At 42.3% G+C, this 24,827-nt stretch overlaps 1 protein-coding gene across 5 annotated transcripts in view; it reads left to right on the top strand.

Annotated features, from left to right (window-relative positions):
- The window catches only part of LCLAT1 (lysocardiolipin acyltransferase 1), a 128,953-nt gene that overhangs the window by 57,698 nt on the left and 46,428 nt on the right, over nucleotides 1-24,827 (top strand). For all 5 annotated transcript variants that reach the window (XR_013921951.1, XM_080341369.1, XM_080341368.1 and 2 more), the window contains 2 exons: nucleotides 2,042-2,188; nucleotides 17,255-17,371. Coding sequence is in view for 4 of the 5 variants with exons in the window: in XM_080341369.1 (XP_080197495.1) it covers nucleotides 2,042-2,188; nucleotides 17,255-17,371 (264 nt within the window). In the remaining variant the exon portion in view is untranslated. The remainder of the gene's footprint in view (nucleotides 1-2,041; nucleotides 2,189-17,254; nucleotides 17,372-24,827) is intronic.

The raw sequence follows: 24,827 nt of genomic DNA, 5'->3' as shown, positions 1-24,827 counted from the left end.
CACTGCCCTGGGGAGCCTGTTAGAGGACTGACCATCCCCCCAGTGAAGAACCTTTTCCTGATGTCCAGTCTGAACTTCCCCTGATACAGCTTCATTCCATTTCCATGTATCTTCTAGAGGAACTGAATGCTTTGGCACCATTTGGTATTTGCCAATATTTAGTATGAAAAGACATCCTCTTAATATAAAACAATGAAAAGTGTGAAAATGAAGCCTCAATTAGTTCGATTTAAAGTAATGGTTTTGCACCATTGTAGTGAAATGTATTGTAGCAGTAAGAAATGATTCAATGCCAGAACAACACATGGTTAAATTAAGTAAGTTACTTTAAAATTGACCTTTGTTTTTTTCCTGCAAATGATTCACTTAAATTTGGATAGCCTCTATTAATAAAGGCTTATTGATACTTCTTGACACTACAGATGTGGGAATGTCATTAGTGCATAAAAGCACATAAAATGTTGTGGTCAAATTTTAGTTTTGTTTACAGAGGATTTTTAACAAGTACAGTGTGCAAATTTGAATAGATTTGCTGAGACTGCATTCTGGCCATGTTTTTTCTTCTTGATTCCTAAAAGCATTTCCAGTATCCTGTTATCTGGTTATCATTCATTATCTGAGACTCAATAGGTTCTTATTGCAGAAGGTATATTATGCATTTTCCCTACGTGTAGTTGATTTAAAAATAAAAAGTATCTCCACCACAATGCAGGTTACAAATCTTTAATGACAAAATTGACATTCCTGTCCAATGGAGAAGAGATTATACAGCTTGGCTAATAGATTATCGAGGCTGACTGACTTATGATGTTGATTTAAAAACTGGTGGCTTGAATAAGTGATTTTCTAGCCTACATCCCTTCTAAGATACTGCCACGGACAGAATAGAATCCCCATAAAGAGGAGCTCAAAGTGCAACAATAACATGCTGTAAGTCATCAGCAAAGGAAAAACAGGCTTTGAGAACTGTGGTGAGCAAAGAGGAGAATGGAAAGCTGTGATGTTTTTTCTCTTTGATGTGGAGTGTCTATCTGCAGGTTTTCTGATGAGGCACAAGCGAGCCGAGCACAGTGGTAAGCCAATGTCGCGCTTCTCTGAGCCCCTGTTTAAGAAGGGAGCATCAGGGGCTAGAGCCCTGACTTCTTTTTTTTCTGTCCTGCTGTCTGAACTAGTGGACACAACTTGCAATATTATGTGATAGATGGTAGACTAAACTGTGCCCAAAAAAGCCAAGAATGTTTATTGAAGATAATGGCGTGTGACCCCTCAGGAGCTCAGCAGCAGTTTCATTTATTTAAGCTGCATTGCATTGTCAATTTGATATCAGGCTGTAAGTCTTCACAGTTGTCTTGTGTATTAATAGAAACAAATGGATATACATCAAATTTTTATGTAATTAACTGCAAGGAACAAAGTTTTGTTTTCTTCCATTAGTGATTAAAATGATAAGAAGATGTATGTAATGAAGCCGTCCAACCCTTAGCCCAGCACTTCTGGGTCCATCTCTAAACCATGTCCCTAAGTGCCACATCTACATGTCTTTTCAGTACCCCCAGGGACGGTGACTCCACCACTTCCTGGGCAGCCTGTTCCAGTGCCTGACAACCCTTTCTGTGAAGAAATTTTTCCTAATATCCAAGCTGAACCTCTCCTAGTGCAACTTGAGGCCATTTCCTGTTGTCCTATCACTTGCTACTTGGAAGAAGAGGCCAACACCCTCCATGCTACAACCTCCTTTCATGGCAGCACTGACCCTGTTCTTGTTCTCTGGAAAGCTTTTCTTACTCTGGTACCTTGAGTTTTGCAAAACCGTAGCCATTCAAAATTTATTTAGTTTTATTTATTTAGGTTGTGCATTCTTTTGCTTCCTATCCTAAACTCCTTTTACAAGGTAACTAAGTGCTCTTAATCAGAGGTGAGAGCAGTTGGACAGCAAATAAAATGTTGCGTCTAACACAATTTATAAACTATATTGGAATAACAGACACTGTGGAAATAACAGAGTGAAGCATTACTAAAGGTGTATTTTTTTTAACTCTAGGCTGGGCGATGCAGGTTGCTGCCTTTGTTTTCATTCAGAGAAAGTGGGAAGATGACAAGAGTCACTTTGAAAAAATGCTGGATTATTTCTGTGACATTCACGAACCACTACAACTCCTCATCTTTCCGGAAGGAACTGATCTCACAGGTAGGCTGCATTTGTCATCATCTTGTGGAATGTTCAAAGTGGAAATTCTTTGTTGCTTATGGGAATAGTTAAAAAAAGTCGAGGGCAGGAGCAAGATTGGGTTCTTGGGGACAGTAGAAATGATCATGTGTGCTGATTGATTTGAGAGGCACAAATGTAGTTCCACTGGGAGGCTTTGCTAGTCTTCCTGAAATAACTGTTACATTTCAACGTATGCGATGATTGAAATGGCTTTATATTGGCCAGTGCTGTATGTACATTGCATAGCTGAAGTAGGTTTCAAGACCTGGAATAGATTACTTGCATGTTCCCTTTGTACATATTCCTTTGGCAAACAGTGCAGTATCACTTCACACGTATGGAAGAGTGATGGACGAGGAGAACTAATGATTCTATTAGATTTCTTGGCTAATGTTTTAAGAGGAGAAAATGGAGATACTTGTTCTTAGCCCATGTAAGCAGCCTCTGTAAGAAAAATATCTCCCTAAAACAAATGTTAACATAATCATGAGTAAATTCAATGCGTTTGATCCTATACTGTTAATTCTTAATAAAATATCTACCTTAATACAGGTATCTTAGGGCATCAGTAACAAGCTGCTAACCAGTGTTGAAGACAATTCAATTGTCAACAAAAGAAAACATTGTATGAATGATCTGTGGTGGTTCATGCCTGCAGAATGATTTGATAAGCATTATCTTTAAATAGAAAAATCAATTACAATTAAACTTCTACCTTTTAGCTTATTTAAAAGACTTTTACTATACTTTTTGCTGCAGATATTCTCAAATAATATTTTATTGCAATGCCAGATCAGTAAATACTAGACACAGTATAAAAATAACATACACTACTATTTTTTTTCTATATTCCCAATATCTTTAAAAACATGTAAAATATTTAGATGCTATCACACTGTAGGGAATTATCATCACTTGATCAGCCTAGCTAAAAGAGGATAAATTCATCTTGGACAGCTTCACGTGGTATCTCTTGTTGATTTAGAAGCATAGAATAATTCTGGTTGGAAGAGACTCTCAAGATCATCGAGTCCAACCATAACCTAACACTGACACTAAACCATGTCCCTGAGAACCTCAACTTTTAAACACCTCCAGAAATGGTGACTCCACCACTGCCCTGGGCAGCCTGTTCCAGTGCCTGACAACCCTTTCCAGGAAGAAATTTTTACTAATATCCAGTCTGAGCCTCCCTTGGTACAACCTGAGGCCATTTCCTCTTGTCCTATCACTTCTACCTGGGAGAAGAGCCCAACACCCTCGATGCTACAGCCTCCTTTCAGGTAGTTGCAGACAGTGATCAGGTCTCCCCTCAGCCTCCTTTTCTCCAGGCTGAACAGCCCCAGTTCCCTCAGCCGCTCTTCATCACACTTGTGCTCCAGATCCCTCACCAGCTTCATTGCCCTCCTCTGAACTCTCTCCAGCACCTCAATGTCTTTCCTGTAGTGAGGGGCACAAAACTGAACACAGGGTTCAAGTTGTGGCCTCAGCAGTGCTGAATACAGGGGGACAATCACTGCCCTAGTCCTGCTGATCACACTGTTCCTAAGACAAGCCAGGATACTGTTGGCCATTTTGGCCACCTGGGCACACTGCTGGCTCATGTTCAGCTGCTGTCAATCAACACCCCCAGATCCCTCTCTGCCAGGCAGCTTTCCAGCCACTCTTCCCTGAGCCTGTAGCACTGCCTGGGGTTGTTGTGACCCAAGTGCAGGACCCGGCACTTGGCCTTGTTGAACCTCATACAACTGGCCTCAGCCCAGCGATCCAGATGCTCCAGATCCCTCTGTATGGCCTTCCTACCCTCCAGCAGATAAACAATCCCACCCAACCTGGTGTCATCTGGCAAGTTTCTGAGGGTGCATGCAATCCCCTCATCCGGATCATTGTTAACAGATTAAACAGAGCTGGACCCAATACTGAGCCCTGGGGAACACCACTCGTGACCGGCCACCAACTGGGTTTGGCTCTGTTCACCACAACTCTTTGGGCCCGGCCATCCAGCCAGTTCTTGATCCATCGGAGAGTGCAGCCATCCAGGTCATGAGCTGCCAGCTTCTCCAGGAGAATGGTGTGGGACAGGGTATCAAAGTCTAAGTACACACCATCCACAGGCTTTTCCTCATCTACAGCTTCGCTGTTGGGGACATGACTCTCCAGCAGCCCATGAACCCCACTGGTGCCCAGTGCCTCGACCTCTGCAAGTGGGACCCAATCTGTGCACAGGGGCCCCCTGCCCCCCCGGTGGCTGTGCCAGCACCCCCAGCTGCCTCCAGTCCCGGGAACCCAGAGCAAGCGGCATCCACAATCCAACAAATACAAGAAAAAGACAGAGAGCTCAGGTCTGAGAAAACAGAAATGTCTATATTTACAGAAAAATCCCCAACTAAATATAACAAACCAAAAAACTCCCTCCAGTAAGGCCCACCCCAACCCACCCCATCCCACCTCCCACCCCATCTCCCACCTCATCCCTCCCCATCCTACATTCCAACCCACCCTATCCCACCTCCCATCCCACCCCACCCCATCCAACATCCCCAGCAGTGTAGCTATCCATCCACTTCCATCTCTTCGTCCCCCTGTATATCAATGTCCATGTCTTCATCCATCTCTCTATCAATATCCATCTCTTCATCCATCTGTGTATCAACCTCCATGTCTTCTGTCTCCTCCACCACATCAATCTCCATTGGCTCTTCCATTGGCATCTCCACTCTGATCTTCATCTCTGCCACCATCCAAACAGCCAGCACTGCAGCCCGTGACACAAGGTGGTGTATCGTAAGGGAAAAGCCAAGCAGAAAAGTTCATTGGTCCTGCCCTGGGCAGCCCAGCAGACCCGTGGGATGGGGGTCTCGGCACCCCTGGCCCCTCTTGCCGCCCGGGAAGAGCCGTGGGGTGATGGGGCCCCTGGGCATGTCCCCCAGCAGGAGTGGCCTGGAGGCTTGGCAGCTCCTGGGCCACCAGCACCCGCAGGACAGCGCCTGCAGATGGAAGATCCTGCGCTCCCATGTGCCTCAGCAACGTCGGGAGTGCAGCATTCTTGCGGATCTCCTGGAGCAGAGAGGCCAGGGGTAGGCAGCCATGTCTCTGCCCTGTGGGGGGTCCCGGGCACAGCCCCCAGCCCCCAACCTGCCTCAGTACCTAGAATCCCCTGACCCTACACAGGTGGCTTTAGGCTACGTGCTGCTCTGCAGGCAGGGCTGGGCTGCCCTGGCTCCAGCCTGGAGAGGGGCAGAGGAGGTACCAGCTCAGGCAGCACCAGCTGCTCCTGGCGAGCATCCCTCCAGCACGAGCCCAGGGCACCACAGGCTCTGCTGGGCGTGTGTCCGCCCAGGCAGGAATGCTGGATTTCAGCAGGGGAGCAGCAGCCCAGAAGGGCTTCTTCCAGCCCTTGGCCTTGCAGGGCTGGGTGGAGAGGGTGAGCCAAGCTCCCGGCCCCCTGAGCGCCCTAGAGCGGGGTCCCCACCCCGTGCCATCCACACGATGCCTGCTCCATCCTGCCCGGGCAGTGCACCTGCCCACCGCCATGGAGCGGGGCTGTACCTGCAACAGCACAGGTGTTCTCTTCCTCTGGATCTTTGCAATCGAGAAGAACAACAGCAGAGGCAAGGTGGGGCTGAGGTGGTGGGATCGGGTGCAGAGGGCTGGGTTGAATGGCCGAGGTACTGGGAGCAGGAGAGAAGGGCTGGAGTGGGAGCAGGGCAGACGAGAAGGCGGCAAGAAAGTAAGGCAAGACGGGCTGAGGTGCGAGGTGGGGAAGAAGGGGCTGTGTTGTGCCCGTTGCCGGGGACCAGCGTTGCAGGTGGAACACGGGCGCTGACATCACACCTCTGTACCACGGGCACTCCAGTGTGGGCTGGGCAGCAGGGGATGGGGACGAAACCCCTTAATGGTGGTTATGGGTGTACTAATCTGCCCCCTCCACCAGATTCATGATCCCAACCAATTATACTCCCATGTTGCCTGACGAGGTTCTTCCCAACCATCCCGTCATGCCTGGCAGCCATCCTCATCCCTCAGAAGGGTTTTTCTCCAGCTGGTTCAGGCAGTAGCTGAAGTTTCCCTCACAGTTAATGGTCATCCTTTTCCAGTCTCTGATCTCACTCTGCACCTGTACAGCACAGCTACTCTTCCGTGTAGGCATGAATGACACTGCAAGCGGAACCTGGGTAGACTCAAGGAAGATATCAAGCCCTGGGACCGCAAGTGAATAGAACTGGTGCCCAAGTCATCTTTTCCTCCATTCTACCAGTGGGAGGAAAGGGGGCAGCCAGAACTAGATGTATAATGCACAGTAACTCCTGGCTTTGTGGCTGGTGACATCCTGAAGGTTTTGGCTTTTATGACAATGGGACATTCCTTGAGGACTATAACCTGTCAGGGAGGGATGTGATCCACCTGTCTGGAGGAAGCAAGGGAATATTTGGCAGCGGGCTGGCCAGCTTGGTGAGGTGGGCTTTAAACTGAAGGACTTGGGGACTTCCTGAGTGTGCACTCAATCCCCTCGTCCGGATCATTGATAAAGAGAATAAACAGAACTGACCCTAATACTGAGCCCTGGGGAACACCACTCGTGACCGGCCACCAACTGGATTTGGCTCTGTTCACCACAACCCTTTGGGCGCAGCCATCTAGCCAGTTCTTGATCCATTGGAGAGTGCAGCCATCCAGGTCATGAGCTGCCAGCTTCTCCCGGAGAACGCTGTGGGACAGGGTATCAAAGTCTAAGTACACATCATCCACAGGCTTTCCCTCATCTACGAGGTGGGTCACCTTGTCGTAGAAGGAAATCAGGTTGGTCAAGCAAGACCCGCCTTTCATAAACCAGTGTTGGCTGGGCCTGATGGCTTGTTTGCCTTGTATGTGCCGTGCGATGGCACTCAGGATGATCTGCTCCTTGACCTTGCCTGACACAGGGGTCAGACTGACTGGCCTGTAATTCCCTGGATCCTCCTTCCAGCCCTTGTTGTAGATGGGCATCACACAGGGATTGCTGATAGATAATGGAAAGTGGCGTAGTGATCACCTTCATCAGCTCCCTCAGCACCCTTGGATGTATCCCGTCTGACACCACAGACTTGTGGGTGTTTAAGTGGTGTGTCAGGTTGCTAACCACTTCCCCTTGAATTATTGGAGCTTCATTCTGCTCCCCATCCCTTTCTTCCAGCTCAGGGGGCTGGGTACCTGAAGCACAACTCTTCTGACTGTTAAAGACTGAGGCAAAGAAGGCATTTGGTACCTCAGCCTTTCCCTCATCTTCTGTCACTATGTTTCCTCTGACATGCATCAGGGGATGGAAATTCTCCTTAGCCGTCCTTTTGTTGCTGATCTGTTTCTAGAAACATTTTGTGTTGCCTTTCGGAGCGGTGGCCAGGCTCAGCTCTAGTTGGGCTTCGGCCCTTCTGATTTTCTCCCTGCATAACTTTGCAGCATTCTTGTGTTCCTCTAGAGCGGCCTGCCTCTCCTTCCAGAGGTTATAAATTCTCCTTCTATTCCTGACTTCCAGCCGCAGCTCTGTATTCGGCCAGGCGGGTCTTTTTCCTCGCAAGCTCGCCTTTCAGCACATGGGGACAGTCTGCTCCTGCACCTCAAAGGTGGCGTTCTTGAAGAGAGACCATCCTTCCTGGAATCCTTTGTCCTTCGGGTCTGCCTCTCAAGGGACTCTGCCAACCAGGCTTCTGAAAGGGTCAAAGTCTGCCCTTCAGAAGTCCAAAGTAGCAGTTCTGCTGACTGCTCTTTTAACTTCTCCAAGAATACAAAACTCAATCATTTCATGACCACTATGCGACCTCCAACAGACATGTTCACCATGGGTCCTTCTCTATGTACTTTGATGGCATCAATGCCGGGCTTGGTCACACCAGAGCTCAGTTGTTGCTGGTGGCAGCTTTGCTGTTGGGGACATGACTCTCCAGCAGCCCATGAACCCCACTGGTGCCCAGTGCCCCGACCTCTGCAAGTGGGACCTGATCTGTGCACAGAGACCCCCTGCCCCCCCGGTGGCCGTGCCAGCACCCCCAGCTGCCTCCAGTCCCGGGAACCCAGAGCAAGCGGCAACCACAATCCAGCAAATACAAGAAAAAGACAGAGAGCTCAGGTCTGAGAAAACAGAAATGTCTATATTTACAGAAAAATCCCCAACTAAATATAACAAACCAAAAAACTCCCTCCAGTAAGGCCCACCCCCTCTCACCCCACCCCACCCCACCTCCCACCCCACCTCCCATCCCACCTCCCACCCATCTCCCACTCCATCCCTCCCCATCCTATATCCCATCCCACCCCATTCCACCTCACATCCCACCCCATTCCACCTCACATCCCACCCCATTCCACCTCCCATCCCACCCCACCCCACCTCCCACCCCATCTCCCACCCCATCCCTCCCCATCCTATATCCCATCCCACTCCACCTCCCATCCCACCCCATCCCACCTCCCACCCCATCTCCCACACCATCGCTCCCCATCCTATATCCCATCCCACCCCATCCCACCTCCCATCCCACCCCAGCCACCAACTGGATTTAACTCCATTAAACAACTCCTCCGTCTCAGCCATCCAGCCAGTTCTTTAGCCAGTGAAGAATATGGCTGTGTAAGCCGTGTGCTGGCCAGCTTCTCCAGTAGAGTGCTGGGCGAAAAAACATTTAGTTACTATATCTAAAATTAGGAAGAAGGATGGGAATTAAGTCACTTTAATTTTTTTTCTTTGAATTTATGAACAACTCTTCCCTCCTAGCTCTGAATTATGAGATGAAATCTTAATCTTATTCATGGAGTCAGGAGACTCCTCTTTAGGTTACTCACACTTTCTGAACAGGTGTTTCCATCTCAAGATGACTGAAAGAATTGGATTGTTTGTAATTTATTCCATAAATTATGTATACCTTCTAATCCCTCCCAGTATTCCTCAGAGACAACAGATTTTGAAGGACTGAGGAAGTTTCATATTGCAGTTTTAAAAGAGAAGAATTAGCTGAGGCCTGAAACAGCCATGGTGTGTTAATGCATGTGCTGCGGAGTCCCACAGTAGGCCTGGGGATGTTCCCACCTGAAAGTGAAGCTCCTTAAAGAAATGCAGTATTTTCTCTCCACTCTTTTAACTGATATATATGACGTAGACTAAATCAAAGTATATGCTGTTGATGCCATCCACTGAGAAATTCATGCGGACAAGATTCGTCACTGAATATTAACAAATTCTCTAATTTGTTTGCTGAACTCAAATTTTTTTGAGGTATTTCAGCTGTTGTGGTTTTCTGTTGTCCTCATACGGGTGTAACGTGTACTCTTTAACCTTGCAGCATCAAGTGGGTGTCTGCACTACCTGCGCTGCTCTCCTGAAGCCCGGTCACGCCACCACGGGCAGGTGGTGGTTGTTCCCTGTGGTTTGAGCAGCTCTGGGATGGAGGAGGTTGGAGTGATGGGCAGGGCAGGCGATGGGACGCTGCTTCCTTGGGCAGCCCCACTGGCTTCGGGCATGTTAAACTGTACGGTGTTTAGTACTCAGACGCCACCCTGATATTGTATTAGTGCATAATCAGATGTACAGAGACAGGTGAAACCCTGGGGCTTCTTCTGTGAAAGTAAATAGCTCTCCCTATCTGTCTTCACAGGAAACATTAGCTCATGTAGTTTAAAATATTATAGGAGACAGGGCAAAATCCCTTGATGAGCTAATCCTGACCAAGCAATAACTTTATGCCGTGAGAATGACAGAACATAATAATGTATTTTGTGTAACATTTTGAAAAAATAATTTTCAGAAAACTGTTATTTTGTTGATGTATTAGGACCTATTACAACCTTATGTTCCATCTTTTAAAATAAAAAAAATAACAAGTTTTGTTCTGAGTGGTCATATTTTATGAAAAATAGAGGCAATGACTTGTTTTCCAACCAAATTCCAAAACTGCTAATTACTTCTGAAAATAAAATTCTTTTGGTGCTTAAACTGGAAAAAAACATTCTACATGTACTTCACTGAACAGCAGAATTGCTGGGAAGCTCTTTGCTACTATATTTTTTTATCCTCGCACTGTACACATGACAGTGGTAGATCTACTCCTCTTTGTAAGAAACTGTATGATGTTTTCAGGTATTTGAGAATGAAACATTTAAAATAAATGTGAAGTATGACTGTATTTATACATGGGGAGCTGCCTGACTTCAAGTCAGTGAAGTACTTTGTGGTGGAAGACCCTATTTAAATAAATTTTAAAAATATTAATGTCATTAACCTTGAAAAATATATTTGCAGACTGGATGTATAGGGTCCAAGGTAATAATTGTATACTTATTTCTGATAGGTTGGTCATCCTTTCACTCTGGAGTACTTCAAGGTTAAAGCTAAGTGCATCAAAGGTATTTTATTGTAATTGCTTGAAAAGAAACCCTCAGCAGATAACCACATAGACTTTCTGAAGCCCAGAAGAAAACAAAGCAAGCATAAGTCTAGTCCTTTTGGAAAGCTGAACTACAACTCACCATTTTGCTTGTTCTTTTGTTTTTCTTGGTGTTCCTTACAAGACCCTTTGTAGTAATTCTTCAGAAAGCAATAACAAAAAAAAAGTTGCTCTGTTGCTCTGAGCCAGCTAAAGCCTCATTTCCTATGGATTTGTGTCTGCATCCCTATACACGGTCTTCACTTCAACCTGTCCTTTCTCCTTATGTTTCTTTGTGTGTGACATTTATCCACCAATCTCTTGCTGCTGTCTGGGCAAGAGGCACCGTGTGCTGCGGCTCATCCTCACCAGTGTGTGCGTTAAGTGACGGACCAGACCACTGCATGCTGTGCCGAAAGCCCGGGCAGATGAAATGCCCGTCGAGCCTGCCCTGGCTTTTCCCATCATCAAGAGCTCTGCTCTTGGAGGCTCCGCTTCACTCAGCCATTGGTTTTGCTGAAACTTCTGTGGGGCTTATTGATCTTTGAATCTCTTGTCTCTGTCAAACTTCGTTTGCACGTGGCAATAGCTTCAAAATTTAAGGGGAACGGGTGGACAGAGTGTGATTGCACAGACCTTTTTTCCTTGAGGAACAGCTAAAAAATGAGTAGGAAGGCTCAGCAGAGCCCAGATTTAGGCAGGAATGTTGTGATGTGGATCATATACAACATTCCATCTAGAAGGTAACAACTGCAACTGGATTTTTCTGTTTTCTAGTGAATGTGAAGTACCTTGGTAATGCAAAAAATGATTGTTCAAAAGCACCGGTAGAGGTTGACTTAAAGTTGAAAGTAGCAAAAATAAGAGTAGTTGCTTAACCTTTTATTAAAATATTAACTGTGAGTCAACAGAACTTTTATGCTTTCTGTGCAAACCTCTGATAGATAAATGAGGATTTAAAAAAAAAAATAAAGTAATTTTTTTAGTACTTGTTTATTTTTTCACAGCCTGTTACCAACATCATTTGAGAGTACTTGAAGTCATAGAAGTACGTGCATGCTTTTATCACAAGTCAGACTAAAGGAAAGGGAGTGGAGCATCTCCCTTGTGAGGAAAGGCTGAGGGAGCTGGGTCTCTTTAGCTTGGAGGAGACTGAGGTGCGACCTCACTAATGCTTATAAATATGTAAAGGGCGAGTGTCAGGAGGATGGAGCCAGGCTCTTCTCGGTGACAAACAATGATAGGACAAGGGGTAAAGGGTTCAAACTGGAACACAGAGGTTCCACTTAAATATGAGAAGAAACTTCTTCTCAGTGAGGGTGCCAGAGCACTGGAACAGGCTGCCCAGGGAGGTTGTGAAGTCTCCTTCTCTGGAGACATTCAAAACCCACCTGGACACCTTCCTGTGTAACCTCATCTGGGTGTTCCTGCTCCGGCAGGGGGATTGGACTACATGATCTTTTGAGGTCCCTTCCAATCCCTGACATTCTGTGATCCTGTGATTCTGTGAAAAGGTAGTACTCAGTATTCAAATTCAGTGCACCAGTACTATACTAGCCAAAAAAAAAAAAAAAGGTAGTTGAGAATTGATCAGAAATAATTGTATTAAAGTTGTCTGAATCAGTTTTCCAGAAGGATGATCAGGGAAGTTTATCATTTCCTTGGGTGACATCCAGCAAAACACATCAGCCTTGACAATGTTGAATCTATAAAAGCAAGTGAGCTTGTTTGTTTAAAAGCAGCTAATACTTAATACATATTTCACGGGGAGCACAGACCTAGCTTGGGTACAGGTCTTGGAGTTTTAGTTCCAAATAATCTTCAGACTCATACGAATGTAGTTTGTTACTGCAGTATGGTTTTCCTCAAAATAAAACAATAGAGGTTTTTGTTTTAACTCAAAACTAGCTCACAAATTAACAATATAATTTGACTTTAAGAAAAAGAATTTGTTTACTTTATCTGGTTATCGGGGCCAAAAGCAATTTAACTTTTTAAAAATCTGTAACTCAAAAATCAAGAAAATGTGTTAGCATAATTTCTTCCTCCAGTTACTTTAAATGAAATTCTGAAGTATAGTGCTTCTGGAAAGTGCTGGCTTTCTGAGCTTTTCTAGTAATTTAAAAATGCGATAAATGGCATTTGCCCACATAATTTTGAGATAAATGGGAAAAAAATGTAATCAAACGATTTACTGAAGGCAGCACTGGAGAAAAAAAAAAAAGGAGTTTATGGCCAGAACCACTAAATTCTTGGTTCTTCTGTGTAGTTTTACAATTGCTCTACACTAGTATTTAAAGACTCAAATAAACTGGACTTCTTGTACTTGTCACCATCCCAAAGAACTTACCATCTGAGAGGCAGCATGTATTAGCTGAAGGAGACAGGAGGAGAGACAAGTGGGTGCGAGACCAGAGGAGACAGAGCATGAAGCAGTTCTGGATCAGGAAAGGTCCCACATCACCCTCTATTGGTAAACTGGCTGCTTTCCATAAAAATAAATTATAATTTTTTTTTTTTTTTAATCATAGGAGCAAATAGAACCAAAGAGTTAAAACGCAAAATATACCTAATAGGAATTACGAGCAAAGACCTGGAGGGTAGATTTACTTTGGCATAAAATACTTGTTTCTAGAAAGCAACGCTTACTCATATTTTTCAGAGAGAGTGAGCAAGAGGGGGCATTACCCTTAGCCAAATGATGTGAGTGACCTTTTGGGATTGAGGAGACCCAAACTGAGTTCATTTCCAGTCACTCCTTCTAGAGCTGCTTTAGGCAATTTGTATTAGTTGTTTGGAAGCAAAGAAGAGAACATGTGTTTCCTCTCTTTAAGGAAATGTTTTCACTATCAGGCTTACAAAGGCATCTTTCACTTTTTGTGTTCTTTTACCTGAGAATGGTGTCATCTGGACTGCAGAATGATGAGGCATCTGCCTAAGTTTTGCAGCCTTGGTCTGTTGATTAAGGGATTTTAAAGAGGTGTTTTTTGTGCAAATTCCCTTAGGTTGGAGAGGATATCAAAAGGGGTTTCTAATTTCCTGGATCAGTTTTCTAACCTCGAGGTTTCATATAATGGGGAACATCACATTTTCTACCTTTTGTTGAACCCAGTTCTGAGCAGGAGACTTGCTCTGAATTTCCCCCAGAAGGTTTAGGCAAAAGTGTCTTGCACGGGGATCTCCAACAGCACCCAGTTGCTTACACCAGATAAGATGGCAGTCAGTGCATTAAGTAATAGCAGAGTAAGAAACTGTTTTCTTCAAAAATTGAGAGTAGCAGGAGGGGGAGGAAGGGCATTATTCTTACTTTTTGGTACAGTGAAGGCATATCCTACCCTTGCTTTCAGGAGAGCATCAAAACCCTTCGGCCTTCCTGACTTGCTGTAATAAATATTGTTTAATGCACAAAGACCTTGTGGCTTGATAGTTGTTAGGAAGGGAACAAGGAGATTATTTTTCCAGATGACAATGATCATTGTATTAGCTGGGAGAGTTTTTCTACTTCTAAAATCCCATTACACCAGGTTCATGCAAAAGGGGAAGGCAACAATCTCCGTTATATGAAACTTAGAGTCCAGAGGCAAGACAGGGATACAAATATCAGGAAATAGCTGAATAGTTTGGACAGTGTGCCAGTGTCCAGCTGTTCACACGTTTTTAGAAAGGCATTGTAGTAAAGAGAAATTTGGAAGATGTTTTGCAGATGTTTACAGTGAGTTCTTTCCAAGTGTGGGGAGGTGCACTAAGAGAAGGATTGAAGATTATTACTTTGAGGCACTGGGCAGTGGAAATCCCAGACCTCTTCTTCAGCGTTAATTAGGTCTTTCTCAGAAAACAAAACTGCCCATTTACTCTTTGGTTTTCCTGCAATACAAGTAGGAGTGTTTTGCAAATACCAAGGAATTCATTTTCATGTTCCCTTTGAAACAAAGTGCTAATGAGAAGACATACAGAGGGGGTTTTGCTGAGCACTCATTAGCTCTGTGCAGTCTGAGGTGCTTAAGACTTATATTTATTACTTTTTTAGACTGCTTAACTTTATGTAGACACTTACGGCACTTGTGTTCAAAGCTCTGATTGACTTGATTTGCAGATTGCGTATGTTCCAACGTGAAACCCAAACTTGGATATGCAGAAAATGAAGATGACATTTCCCCTGTCCTTTGCAAGAAACAATATATTGGCTTAAAACTTAGTGATAAATTAATTTAAAGCATTTTACTTGAATTTTGCCACAGAATCTGGAAAGGAACTGGCATACTTTTTATGGGAGCACTCTTGGTGTGCAATGTAATTTCTTGGAAAGTAAAGAGTTTAAGTTGTTAATAGTGCAATACGGTTATGTCTAACAGGTAGAATCTGGCTTTTCAGAGGAGCATTTAATAATCACCAGATTACCCTTGCTTTTTGTGCCATTTCAAGTCTTGTTCATGACCCATTTGCATATTTTGCCATCGCAGAGACAGGGATCCTAGAGGCAGGTTCTCTTCACTGATGCAGAATAGTCTGTTTTCAACATTGAATGGAATAGTAGTCGAGCAGACAAAAATAGATACTCAGACCATGTGGTTAAAGACATAATGCATATGTCCAAGGAAAGATAAGATTAAGTTATATAGCCAAGTGTAATTTTAGTATTTCACACATTCTGTAATTTTAGCAAGCTTTTTGAAGGTGTAATATTTTAAAGTATTTATAGGTTTTGGCAATTTGGCAAGAATTAAATCTTTGGATTGTCTTTGCTGAATCACTTGCTTGGCTTCTGTGCAAGTTTTCCTTTCCTCCAAATCACGTGGTCGGTAAATCTGTGCACTGAATCTTAAAGGTTGCATGTATGAAAAGCAGGAGTCTTACGTGAGGAAACAGTGGGTCACAGGGAAAAAATAGTATACTGATATTCTATTAATTTATTAATAGGTAGATGGTCCTTTAGGAGGGACACACACCACATTTTTTTTATAAACAAAGAGAGCTCATGTAATTTAGGGGAAAAAAAAGGGTGTAGGAGAGCCTTATGACTGCAGAAAGGACATCTCAAGCTACTGTCATTTTGTCCACTTGTGCCATTGTTCCTTTACTGAAAAAATTATTCTGCTTGTAAGGGAAAGGACTTACCTACAAGTATCAATTCTGTTAAAGTATTCAGCAGCAATTTGTTTTTCATCACTTTGTCTCCCATCTCTGTTAAGATTAACTGTGAACACTTTAAAAAAGAGCTGTTTCTGCTTGAAAAAGATGATCTGTTGCTTAGGCAATTATTTTGTTCCATAGATCTGTTCTGGGATTTTGTCTTTTACAACACCTCTAAGAGTATATAAATACAAGATATTAAATAAGTTAGTTGATCAAATGGATTTTTTTTTTTTGTAGGATCATAGGATGTCCTGAGTTGGAAGGGACTCACAAGGATCGTCAAGTCCAACTCCTGTCCCTGCATATGACAACCCCACAGTTCACACCATGTGTCTGAGGGTGTTGTCCAGTCTCTTCTTGAACACTGTCAGGCTTGGGGCTGTGACACCTCCCTGGGGAGCCTGTTCCAGTGCTCCAGCACCCTCTGGGTGAAGAACCTTTTCCTAATGTCCAACCTGAACTTCCCCTGGCACATCTTCCTGACATTCCCCCAGGTTCTGTCATCAGTCACCCCAGAGAATAGTTTGGTGACTGTCCCTCCTCCTCCCCTTGTGAGGAAGCTGTAGCCGCCATGAGGTCTCCCCATGTTGCCAAGGGAACATTGCAAGTGTCCATTGGCTTTTGACCAGACGAGGCACAGCAGCCCCCACCATGAAGGCGTACGTGCAGCCAGCAAAGTCCCTTTGGCTGCTGACTGACACTGCTTAGAAGAACCTCCTGCACATCACCAGAGAACAAATTGCTTCCTCTCTGCCCGTCTCCTCAAATTTTCACTGTAGTGTCTGTGTCTTCCTTGCTTAGTGGGCTCTGAAAAGCCTCTTTATGGGTTGCTCGTGAGAGAATACCCTTTCCACCAGTGGTTTGAAACATGTCACAGGGTTTAGCTGCGCTGCTCTCCAGATGCCTTGTGTATAAGCATGTGTTGTGGCAGTTGGTCAAAAAATCAAAACAGGCTATGTATGAGCTGCACCAGTTGATCAACAAAATGCCTCAAGTTGAGAATGAAGATATAAAGTGCCATGTATTGGATTAACTGTTTCCCTCCATTTAATGTTTTCTTTCCATAACAAGTTCAATGTGATTAAATGTTGACCTCAAGGTATTTCTGTACTTCATACCAAGCCTACATTACCATATATCGTGCCTTTTGATTTAAAAAAGAAAAATGACCAATTAACATGTGACTGTAAAATGGGTATTGAAGTGTACGATGATACATGAACAGACTTTAATTTCTAGATTTCAGATTCCATTTGATAAATGTGAAAGATTTGTGATATAATTTTCTAAGCTGAAATGAGAAGGTAAAAAGGCTTTTCTTGCAATCCACGTTGCTCTTCCTCATGTCATAACAGAGCCAACCAAAAGCACACTCGCAGTCTTCCTCCATCTGAAAAGCTGTTGCACATTCGTACTGTGTGAACTGCTGTTGTACTGCTCCTGTTCTATAATAATTATATTTAATTCCTGATCTGCACGCACACTAATAGAAAATGGTGCTTTTTATTTTCTCCTTCAGCCAATACCAAAGCCCGCAGTAATGAATTTGCTGAAAAGAACGGACTTAAAAAATACGAGTACGTCCTACACCCGCGAACTACTGGATTCACTTTTGTGGTTGAGCGTCTAAGGGAAGGTAACCCTGCTCTGTATTTGTATGTTCTTCTTTTCCTTTAAGGTAACTAATCTCACCCAAGCTGTAATAGTTGGTGTTTGCAAAGCCGCTTGAAGTCATTTCAGAAATACTTTATGTATTCTGATCACAAAAAAGCTCTTGTTTACAACCCTACTTAAAATGATTGTAACATGCAGAGATTTGTGAGTTGATGACAGATGCTAATATCATTAGGAGATACGCAGTGGTTGAAAACAACATTCTTCCTTTGTTGTCTGTACCAGTCTTTAACCACACTGGAGACACAGACTTGTATAACCCTGTCCTCTCTGAAAAGCTTCTGGTTTTAAGTCTGAGAGCTGAGACACAAGTTGCTGTGTTAACTGGAGAAGGGGAATGCATAGCTACATGTCAGTGCCGCATATCAGCTGCCCAGTGCTGCTGGCTGTTTCAGGTGACGGTGACTTGGAAAAGCCACGTGAAATAGTTGTGCTGCTGGCCGCGTGGTGGTTTAAGAGAATGTGTGATACTCGCCTTTTACCTAGAAATGATCTTTATCCCCCTGGATTAATCTAGGAGTAGAGTTTGAGTCCCTGTTATCAGGGGAACAGAGTATAAAGAGGTGATTGCTTCTTAGATTGAGATGTCTGTGGGTTGTTTAGGGAATGGGCATTTCAATGAGATTTGAGACCATAATGGTGCAACCATTAAAGAAACCAACGTGGCAGTGATTTAAATACAGATGAGTGAATGTCATGTAAGGTTGAAGAAAATAAACATACACAATAGATATGAAGTGATTTACTTATAGGCTAGTTCTGCAGGGAAAAGGGATTTTAGGTCTTTAACATATGCTAGTTATTCTGACTGCCAAAGGAAGAAGCTTGAGATTATTAAAAAGAATAAGGGCCTGCTGGTGTGTTTTTTCCCCCTTGCTGGAATCTTTGCTTGGATTTTAGCAGCAGAGCTGACTTGCATTTTGCCTGATTCCTACTAAGCAGATATTCTAAAATCACTGCAAATACTTTTATATTTTGTCCCTGGACCTTGTATCTATTTGACCCTGTTTTTATTGGACATTCAGTGGTGAACATCTTAGATTTTCATTTATCTTGAATGTTTATTACTCAATTTGCTGTAGTAAAAAAAAAAAATTGCCACATACGCAATTTCAAAAGCTTGTTTTACTTAAAATTTTTCAGCACTAGGTTAACCTAGTGCATAAAAATGTTTCTAGCCTGGAATAAATTTTCAGTTAAAGGAATGTCTTCAACTTGAAATATTATCAACCAAAAAAAAAGATTCTCTATTTGCTGCAGAAATGAGTTTTGTGGTTACACAGTCATTTTCTAATTTCATAAAAATGCTTTCTCTTGTATTGCTATATGAGAAAGCTATGCAAATTAAGCTGTTGGGTTATAGAAAGGAAAATATTTGAGGCTGATTGACTAATTTTATGCAGTACAGAGCTGGGGAAAAGGCAAAAACATTCCTAGATGATTTTTTTTTGGTCCAGTCTCTCAAATGTTTTTACGTCCTACTTTTATTTAAGGTAGGGAAACATTGTGTGAAATATTAATATGCTTTTGGCATTGAATTTACTAGGTATTTGGTACATTGAGAGGCATTATATGCTATATATATTATGACTGAATGCTATTATGTAGTAAATTATGTGTGAGAAGGTAGTTCAACTAGCATTTTAAAATACTAAATCTTTGCTTGGTAATTTAAGAATTGTTTTCCAATTGTTTGCAAGTGTGCCAAATACAGACCGTTTGTGTTGAAAAGTTTTATTTTTACGGACAACCGAAGCGTAGTTGCTTGACTTCAAAACATTTCAGTGTATTATATGCCTGCATAAATATGCATATTTTCATCTGTAAAATATAGATGTCCAGGTAGACTTTCAGATACTGATGGCACAGTCGGTACCTAGTGTTATTGTGCAGCTATGATTTCACTTATTTATACTCTTAGAAAGCAGTTTTTACAGTTCTGATTTCTGATACTAGGAATAATAAAGAAAACCAGGACTGTTAAGGATGTGGTGTTAATACTGAGCCCATTTCTGGACTGTCATAATGCTACAATAGTAGCAATAATCGTAATATATAGACATGTTTCTCTTTTTGCTGCTCATAACAGCAGGCACAAAGGAGCGTGTGTGACTTTAACATGAAGGAGGGAGTAGTGGAGATTTTAACATCATGTTTACGTCTTTTTGTGCATAGATGACAAACTTATTGCCCTACAGCTCTCCTGTGAATACATTTTGGCTCGTGGCTGTTTTCCATTCCTGAGGCTCAAGTGTCTTTACTTCAGGCCTGAGTACATTATTTTGCTGCAAAAATAGGTTGATGAAGAAAGGGGGGAAGTGTCATTAGAAGTTTAACTGCTTTTCAGATGTTGAAAAAACTAATTTAATTTGGCAAGAACCCTGATTAATACACGTCACAAGCTGTAGCATGAAAGAATTACCTGTTAATACATAAAAATAACTATTAGGAACCCTTTTGAATGGGAAATGAAGACTCAGGAAAAAATAACCTTCAGTAGACTGTTGCTTGTGTCTCTGCACGAGAGTTTCTTCCTAGAGGAAGTGCTATCTGCACCCTGACAGCACAATCTGAGCAGTTACCAGTCCTTTGCTTCCCGTGGGTGGCAAAGACTTCTGAACCATGTGAAAGGATTTTTGCCAGGGACGACCAACACTCAGATTCCTCTGGCTGCCTTTCTCGCTCTTATCTGGTCATTATTCAACTATTTGATCTCTTTTGCCTGTAGGTGCTGCTGTGATGGTTTCTAAGTCATTGCTGAGCTTATGTGAGCTAAGGAAAAAAGATCTATGACCATGAGCCAGCACTGTGCCCTTGTGGCCAGGAAGGCCAACGGCATCCTGGGGTGTATTAGAAGGGGGGTGGTCAGTAGGTCCAGAGAGGTTCTCCTTCCCCTCTACTCTGCCCTGGTGAGACCACATCTGGAATATTGTGTCCAGTTCTGGGCCCCTCAGTTCCAGAAGGACAGGGAACTGCTGGAGAGGGTCCAGCGCAGGGCAACAAAGATGATGAAGGGAGTGGAGCATCTCCCTTATGAGGAAAGGCTGAGGGAGCTGGGTCTCTTTAGTTTGGAGAAGAGGAGACTGAGGGGTGACTTCATTAATGTTTACAGATATAAAAAGGGTGAGTGTCAAGAGGATGGAGCCAGGCTCTTCTCGGTGACAACCAATGATAGGACAAGGGGTAATGGGTACAAACTGGAACACAAAAGGTTCCACTTAAATTTGAGAAGAAACAACTTCTTAGTGAGGGTGACAGACACTGGAACAGGCTGCCCAGGGAGGTTGTGGAGTCTCCTTCTCTGGAGAGATTCAAAACCCACCTGGACACCTTCCTGTGTAACCTCATCTGGGTGTTCCTGCTCTGGCAGGGGGATTGGACTGGATGATCTTTTGAGGTCCCTTCCGATCCCAAACATTCTGGGATTCTTTGATATATATAACCTCCACCAAATTAAAAATGTTTAGGCAATACATCTTCTTGAGTTTTGAGTCTCTTACCTTCTTTTCCACTTCCTAGCTTTTCATGAATGACAGCTCTCAGCTCCTGAGCTGACTCTTCTAAATAGAAACCCAGGTAAAAGCTGACTGGTTTTTCCTTTTATTATGCTGAGATGCCAAGAGAGTGAAAATATTATTTTACTTGTAAATGATCACATTACTGTTTTCTCATTCATATAAACCTTAGAATCACCCAAGAGTAAATACAGAGTATGAACGTGCTGTAGATGTATAATTAATAATATACTCAGGAGAATAAGGACTGCGGTTCTTTTTATTTTTTGAGCAGGAGAAATACGTAAATTTGATTCAGCATTGATTTTTCAAGAAGTGTGTTCCTTTGGCTTAATAATAATTTTAAGTAGGACAGTTTAATATAATGTTATTGTTTCTGTATGGTAAGAGAAAATACGGTATAGACATGAGAACACAAAGAAGGAAGGACCTCATGATAGCTGGATAAGGTCAGTTCACTACCTGATACGCAGCGTAGAGTGTTACCTGAAGTGAGTAAGAGAGGAACAAAAATTTCTAGTAAGGACTAATAAAGATGGAGAAGTATTAAATATACTTAAGTAAATATAGATTAACAAAATACATGCATTTTTCACCCCTGCCAGATCACCTTTTTTGGGAACGATTATTGAATTTCTAGTCTATTGTGACAGTCTCTGCGGCAGATAAAGCAGGTTTATGAGAATCTTCATTAATCTTTAGTGATGCGTGTTACTCAAAATACCACTAGCCTTTACTACTAGCATGCTTGAAAGTTTGCTTCTGCAAACACTCTGGCCCTAGTCCATCAAAATACTTAAAGAAATTGTATGAACTCAATTAATTATACATTTTCTCAGTGCTGAAGAACATTTGATTGCTTTGATTACCTATTATGGCAGCCAGAGGAATTACCCTGTGAAAGACCAAACATCGTTGACCAAAGTGACCACTGCAATCCCAAGTACTGTCACATCTGGTTAGTTGGCTGTCGATGGAAAGCAAAGGGAAATAAAGTTGTTGATTTCCTTCTTTCTAGTTCTGTTCACTTGATCAAGTATGTCATTTGTCTTGCTTCAGCTATTACGAATCCTGGTTTCCATCAGCACCTGGTGAAAAATTACTAGAGCTTTACACTGTGTTTCTTTGGGGAACAAAGGTGAGCGTTTTTGGAAAGGCAGAGTCATTACACGTGCATGAGCAACAGAAAATTAACTCACCAAAATGAAGATTGGCCATGACTTCGTTTTAAAACTCATCATTAAATACTTCTCTTTAACCATCTTCTAAAATCATGTTTAATCCTTTTTTAAAGCCTGAAACTTTGAATAAATGCTATGTGTGGAGTAATTTTTGGCAGAACTTGAGTTAAGGCAGAAAATCTCCTTTTACACAATGTGGGACTTTGAAAATGGCAGAAATGTGCAGGAATTTAAGACTTATATAAACATGCCTTGAACCATATTAATTAAAACCACTTATAATGCTCTTGAAGATCTAGTTTGTGAGATCCTTCTATGAAGGGTCAGGAGGTTACTCAGAAATTAAGTATAGGTTTTCAGGCCTGATTGTATTTTATAAAGTTTTTTTCCAAAATGCCAAATGACTTTGAAAGTTCAGATGGCTTGAATGTTCAGTTTCGAAGAGATGGGTAATAAAATTAGTTGATTTGATTCAATATTGTCTCGATTCATTGAATTGTATATATTTTCTTGGCATAATATCTGTAATTGTAGCCAAATAGTCTGTCAAGAGAAAATAGTTGTTTACAAATGTTTTCTTAAAATTGCCTTATGGCTTTTAAGTATTTTCCTAGGACTAAACAGCAAGTGTTAAGACAGTGCTAAGATTTTAAAGCATCATTAGAAGATTATTCATGCTTTTTCAGACAATCATTTCTGCCAACATTAAATTTTAACTGACCTATTTTTGATACTTCCTCTATATCCATCAACACTCTTTAATATCTGGATACATTGGGCTGGATGGTCCTATTATGAGGTTTATATTTTACTGGTTTTACAGTATGAGGAAGAGTCAGAATTATATGCCTTATTGTAGTATTTCAGCTTCAATTTTATTTCTGGTTCATAATTAGCCAACTGAAAAAAATATTGCAGAAAACAGCTGCCAACTGCAGCATCCTAAAATTAAAAAAAAAATTACAAATGTAACATTCTTGCCTTCATTGCATATCCTTACTGATGGAAAGAAACTGTTTCTCATCCTGTTACCATGATTGATGCACAATTGATAGTTTTGCCGCAAAATAAGTGTTTATATATACACAGTCAGAAACCAGTCTTATACCTGAGTTATACCTGCTTATATCTGAGTTTTAGAGTTGTACGACATTTCAGTAATTGCAGCCAAGTATCCCAATCTGTTTCATTGCTAGGGCAGGAAGATTGAATTTGGTGTACAATCCAGGATATATATATATATATATGTATGTGTGTGTGTATATGTAAATATTTTAGTCCTGTGTCACTTATTAACTATTACGTAGATTCTGTATGCTCTTCTGGGAGCTACAGTATGTGTATTTATGTACCTAACTCTTAATGCCATTTATTTGGTTTTTGGTACACTGTGCTTACCGTGTTTCTCCGAAAATAAGACCCACCCTGAAAATAAGACCTAGCATGATTTTTCAGGATTTTTGAGGGTGCTCAAAATATAAGCCCTACTCCAAAAATAAGCCCTAGTTACAGTTAATTTAAATAGTGTCCAGGCAGCTATGTATGTAAAAAAGTAAAATCTTCTGCAGCAAAAATTAATATAAGACCCTGTCTTTCAGGGAAACAGGGTATATGGGACTTTTGGGCTAATAATCTAGGGAGACAGTTTGCGTTTTGCGGATTAATATATATCTAAAACAGTTAATAAGAAATGACGAACAGCACTTCTGGAAAGCTGGCACATATGGTTCACTTCACCTTGGCTGGGATGTGAAGTAGCCAGTTACACAGCAAGTCCTTGTAAGTGGCATCTGGGTGTCCTTGCTGTACACATATGAAGAGAATACATTAACAGTAAGCTCCTGTATAAAGCTCTAAATAGTTTAGGAACCATCTTTAGAAGATTATTCGGTCTTGAGCCCTGCAATCATCGCATGAGCAGAGGTGCTCAAATTTGACGTAGTTATGTAAATGGTGTTTAAAGCTGAGACTCCCAATTTAGTAACTCATTAATGAGACCCTCCAACTTGAAGTAGCCAGAGTACATCAGCTCCCAGAGCTATTTTGTTGCTCTGGCTTTGAAAGAGAGAGAAGCAGGAGGCTGCTTTTATGAGTGGATGAAATGTCAGTGGGCAGCGCTACCATGATACTGCCAAAGGCTCGTTTTCTGTTATGGGTGATGCTGCTACATACAGCTTACAAGACAGATGTCATTTGTTCTATCAGATGTAAAACAAAGTAATGCCAATTTCTAAGTGTGTTATATTTGGGTTTTTTAAGGGAAAATTGATGCAGGTGTAAAATTCAGATGTGTAATAGTCCTGTTCATTGACTGAAAAGCTCAGGCTAAGATGGGCAGGGTTTATGAATGAATGGATTTACATATTAAATACACTGCTTTCTGTTTTGATACACAAAATGCCTTTCCTCTTCACATAAATATTGCATGATGTGTGCTGGTCTTGATCAAAAAAGTGCTGAATAACCCATAGAGGTTTTATGTGGTCAGACTGAATCGCATAAGCAGGATTTCAGCAATTTTCAGGTTTGTTCTTTGTCTCCTGTGTAACAGAGGCACAGGACATAGAAAGGCTCCACATCAGATGACAGTAAGGGTTAGATCTCATGTTTTAATGAAAGCTAGACTCCCTCTTTGTGAGTGAAGAGATTTCTGTCTCCTAGAATGATATGCTGGGCCACTGCCAAAATTTCTGTGGGTTTTGGTGAGGCCAGCACTTACATG

Source organism: Nesoenas mayeri, assembly GCF_963082525.1.
Source record: "Nesoenas mayeri genome assembly, chromosome: 3".
NCBI classification, from domain to species: Eukaryota; Metazoa; Chordata; class Aves; order Columbiformes; family Columbidae; genus Nesoenas; species Nesoenas mayeri.
This window is presented reverse-complemented; position numbering and strand designations above follow the sequence as displayed.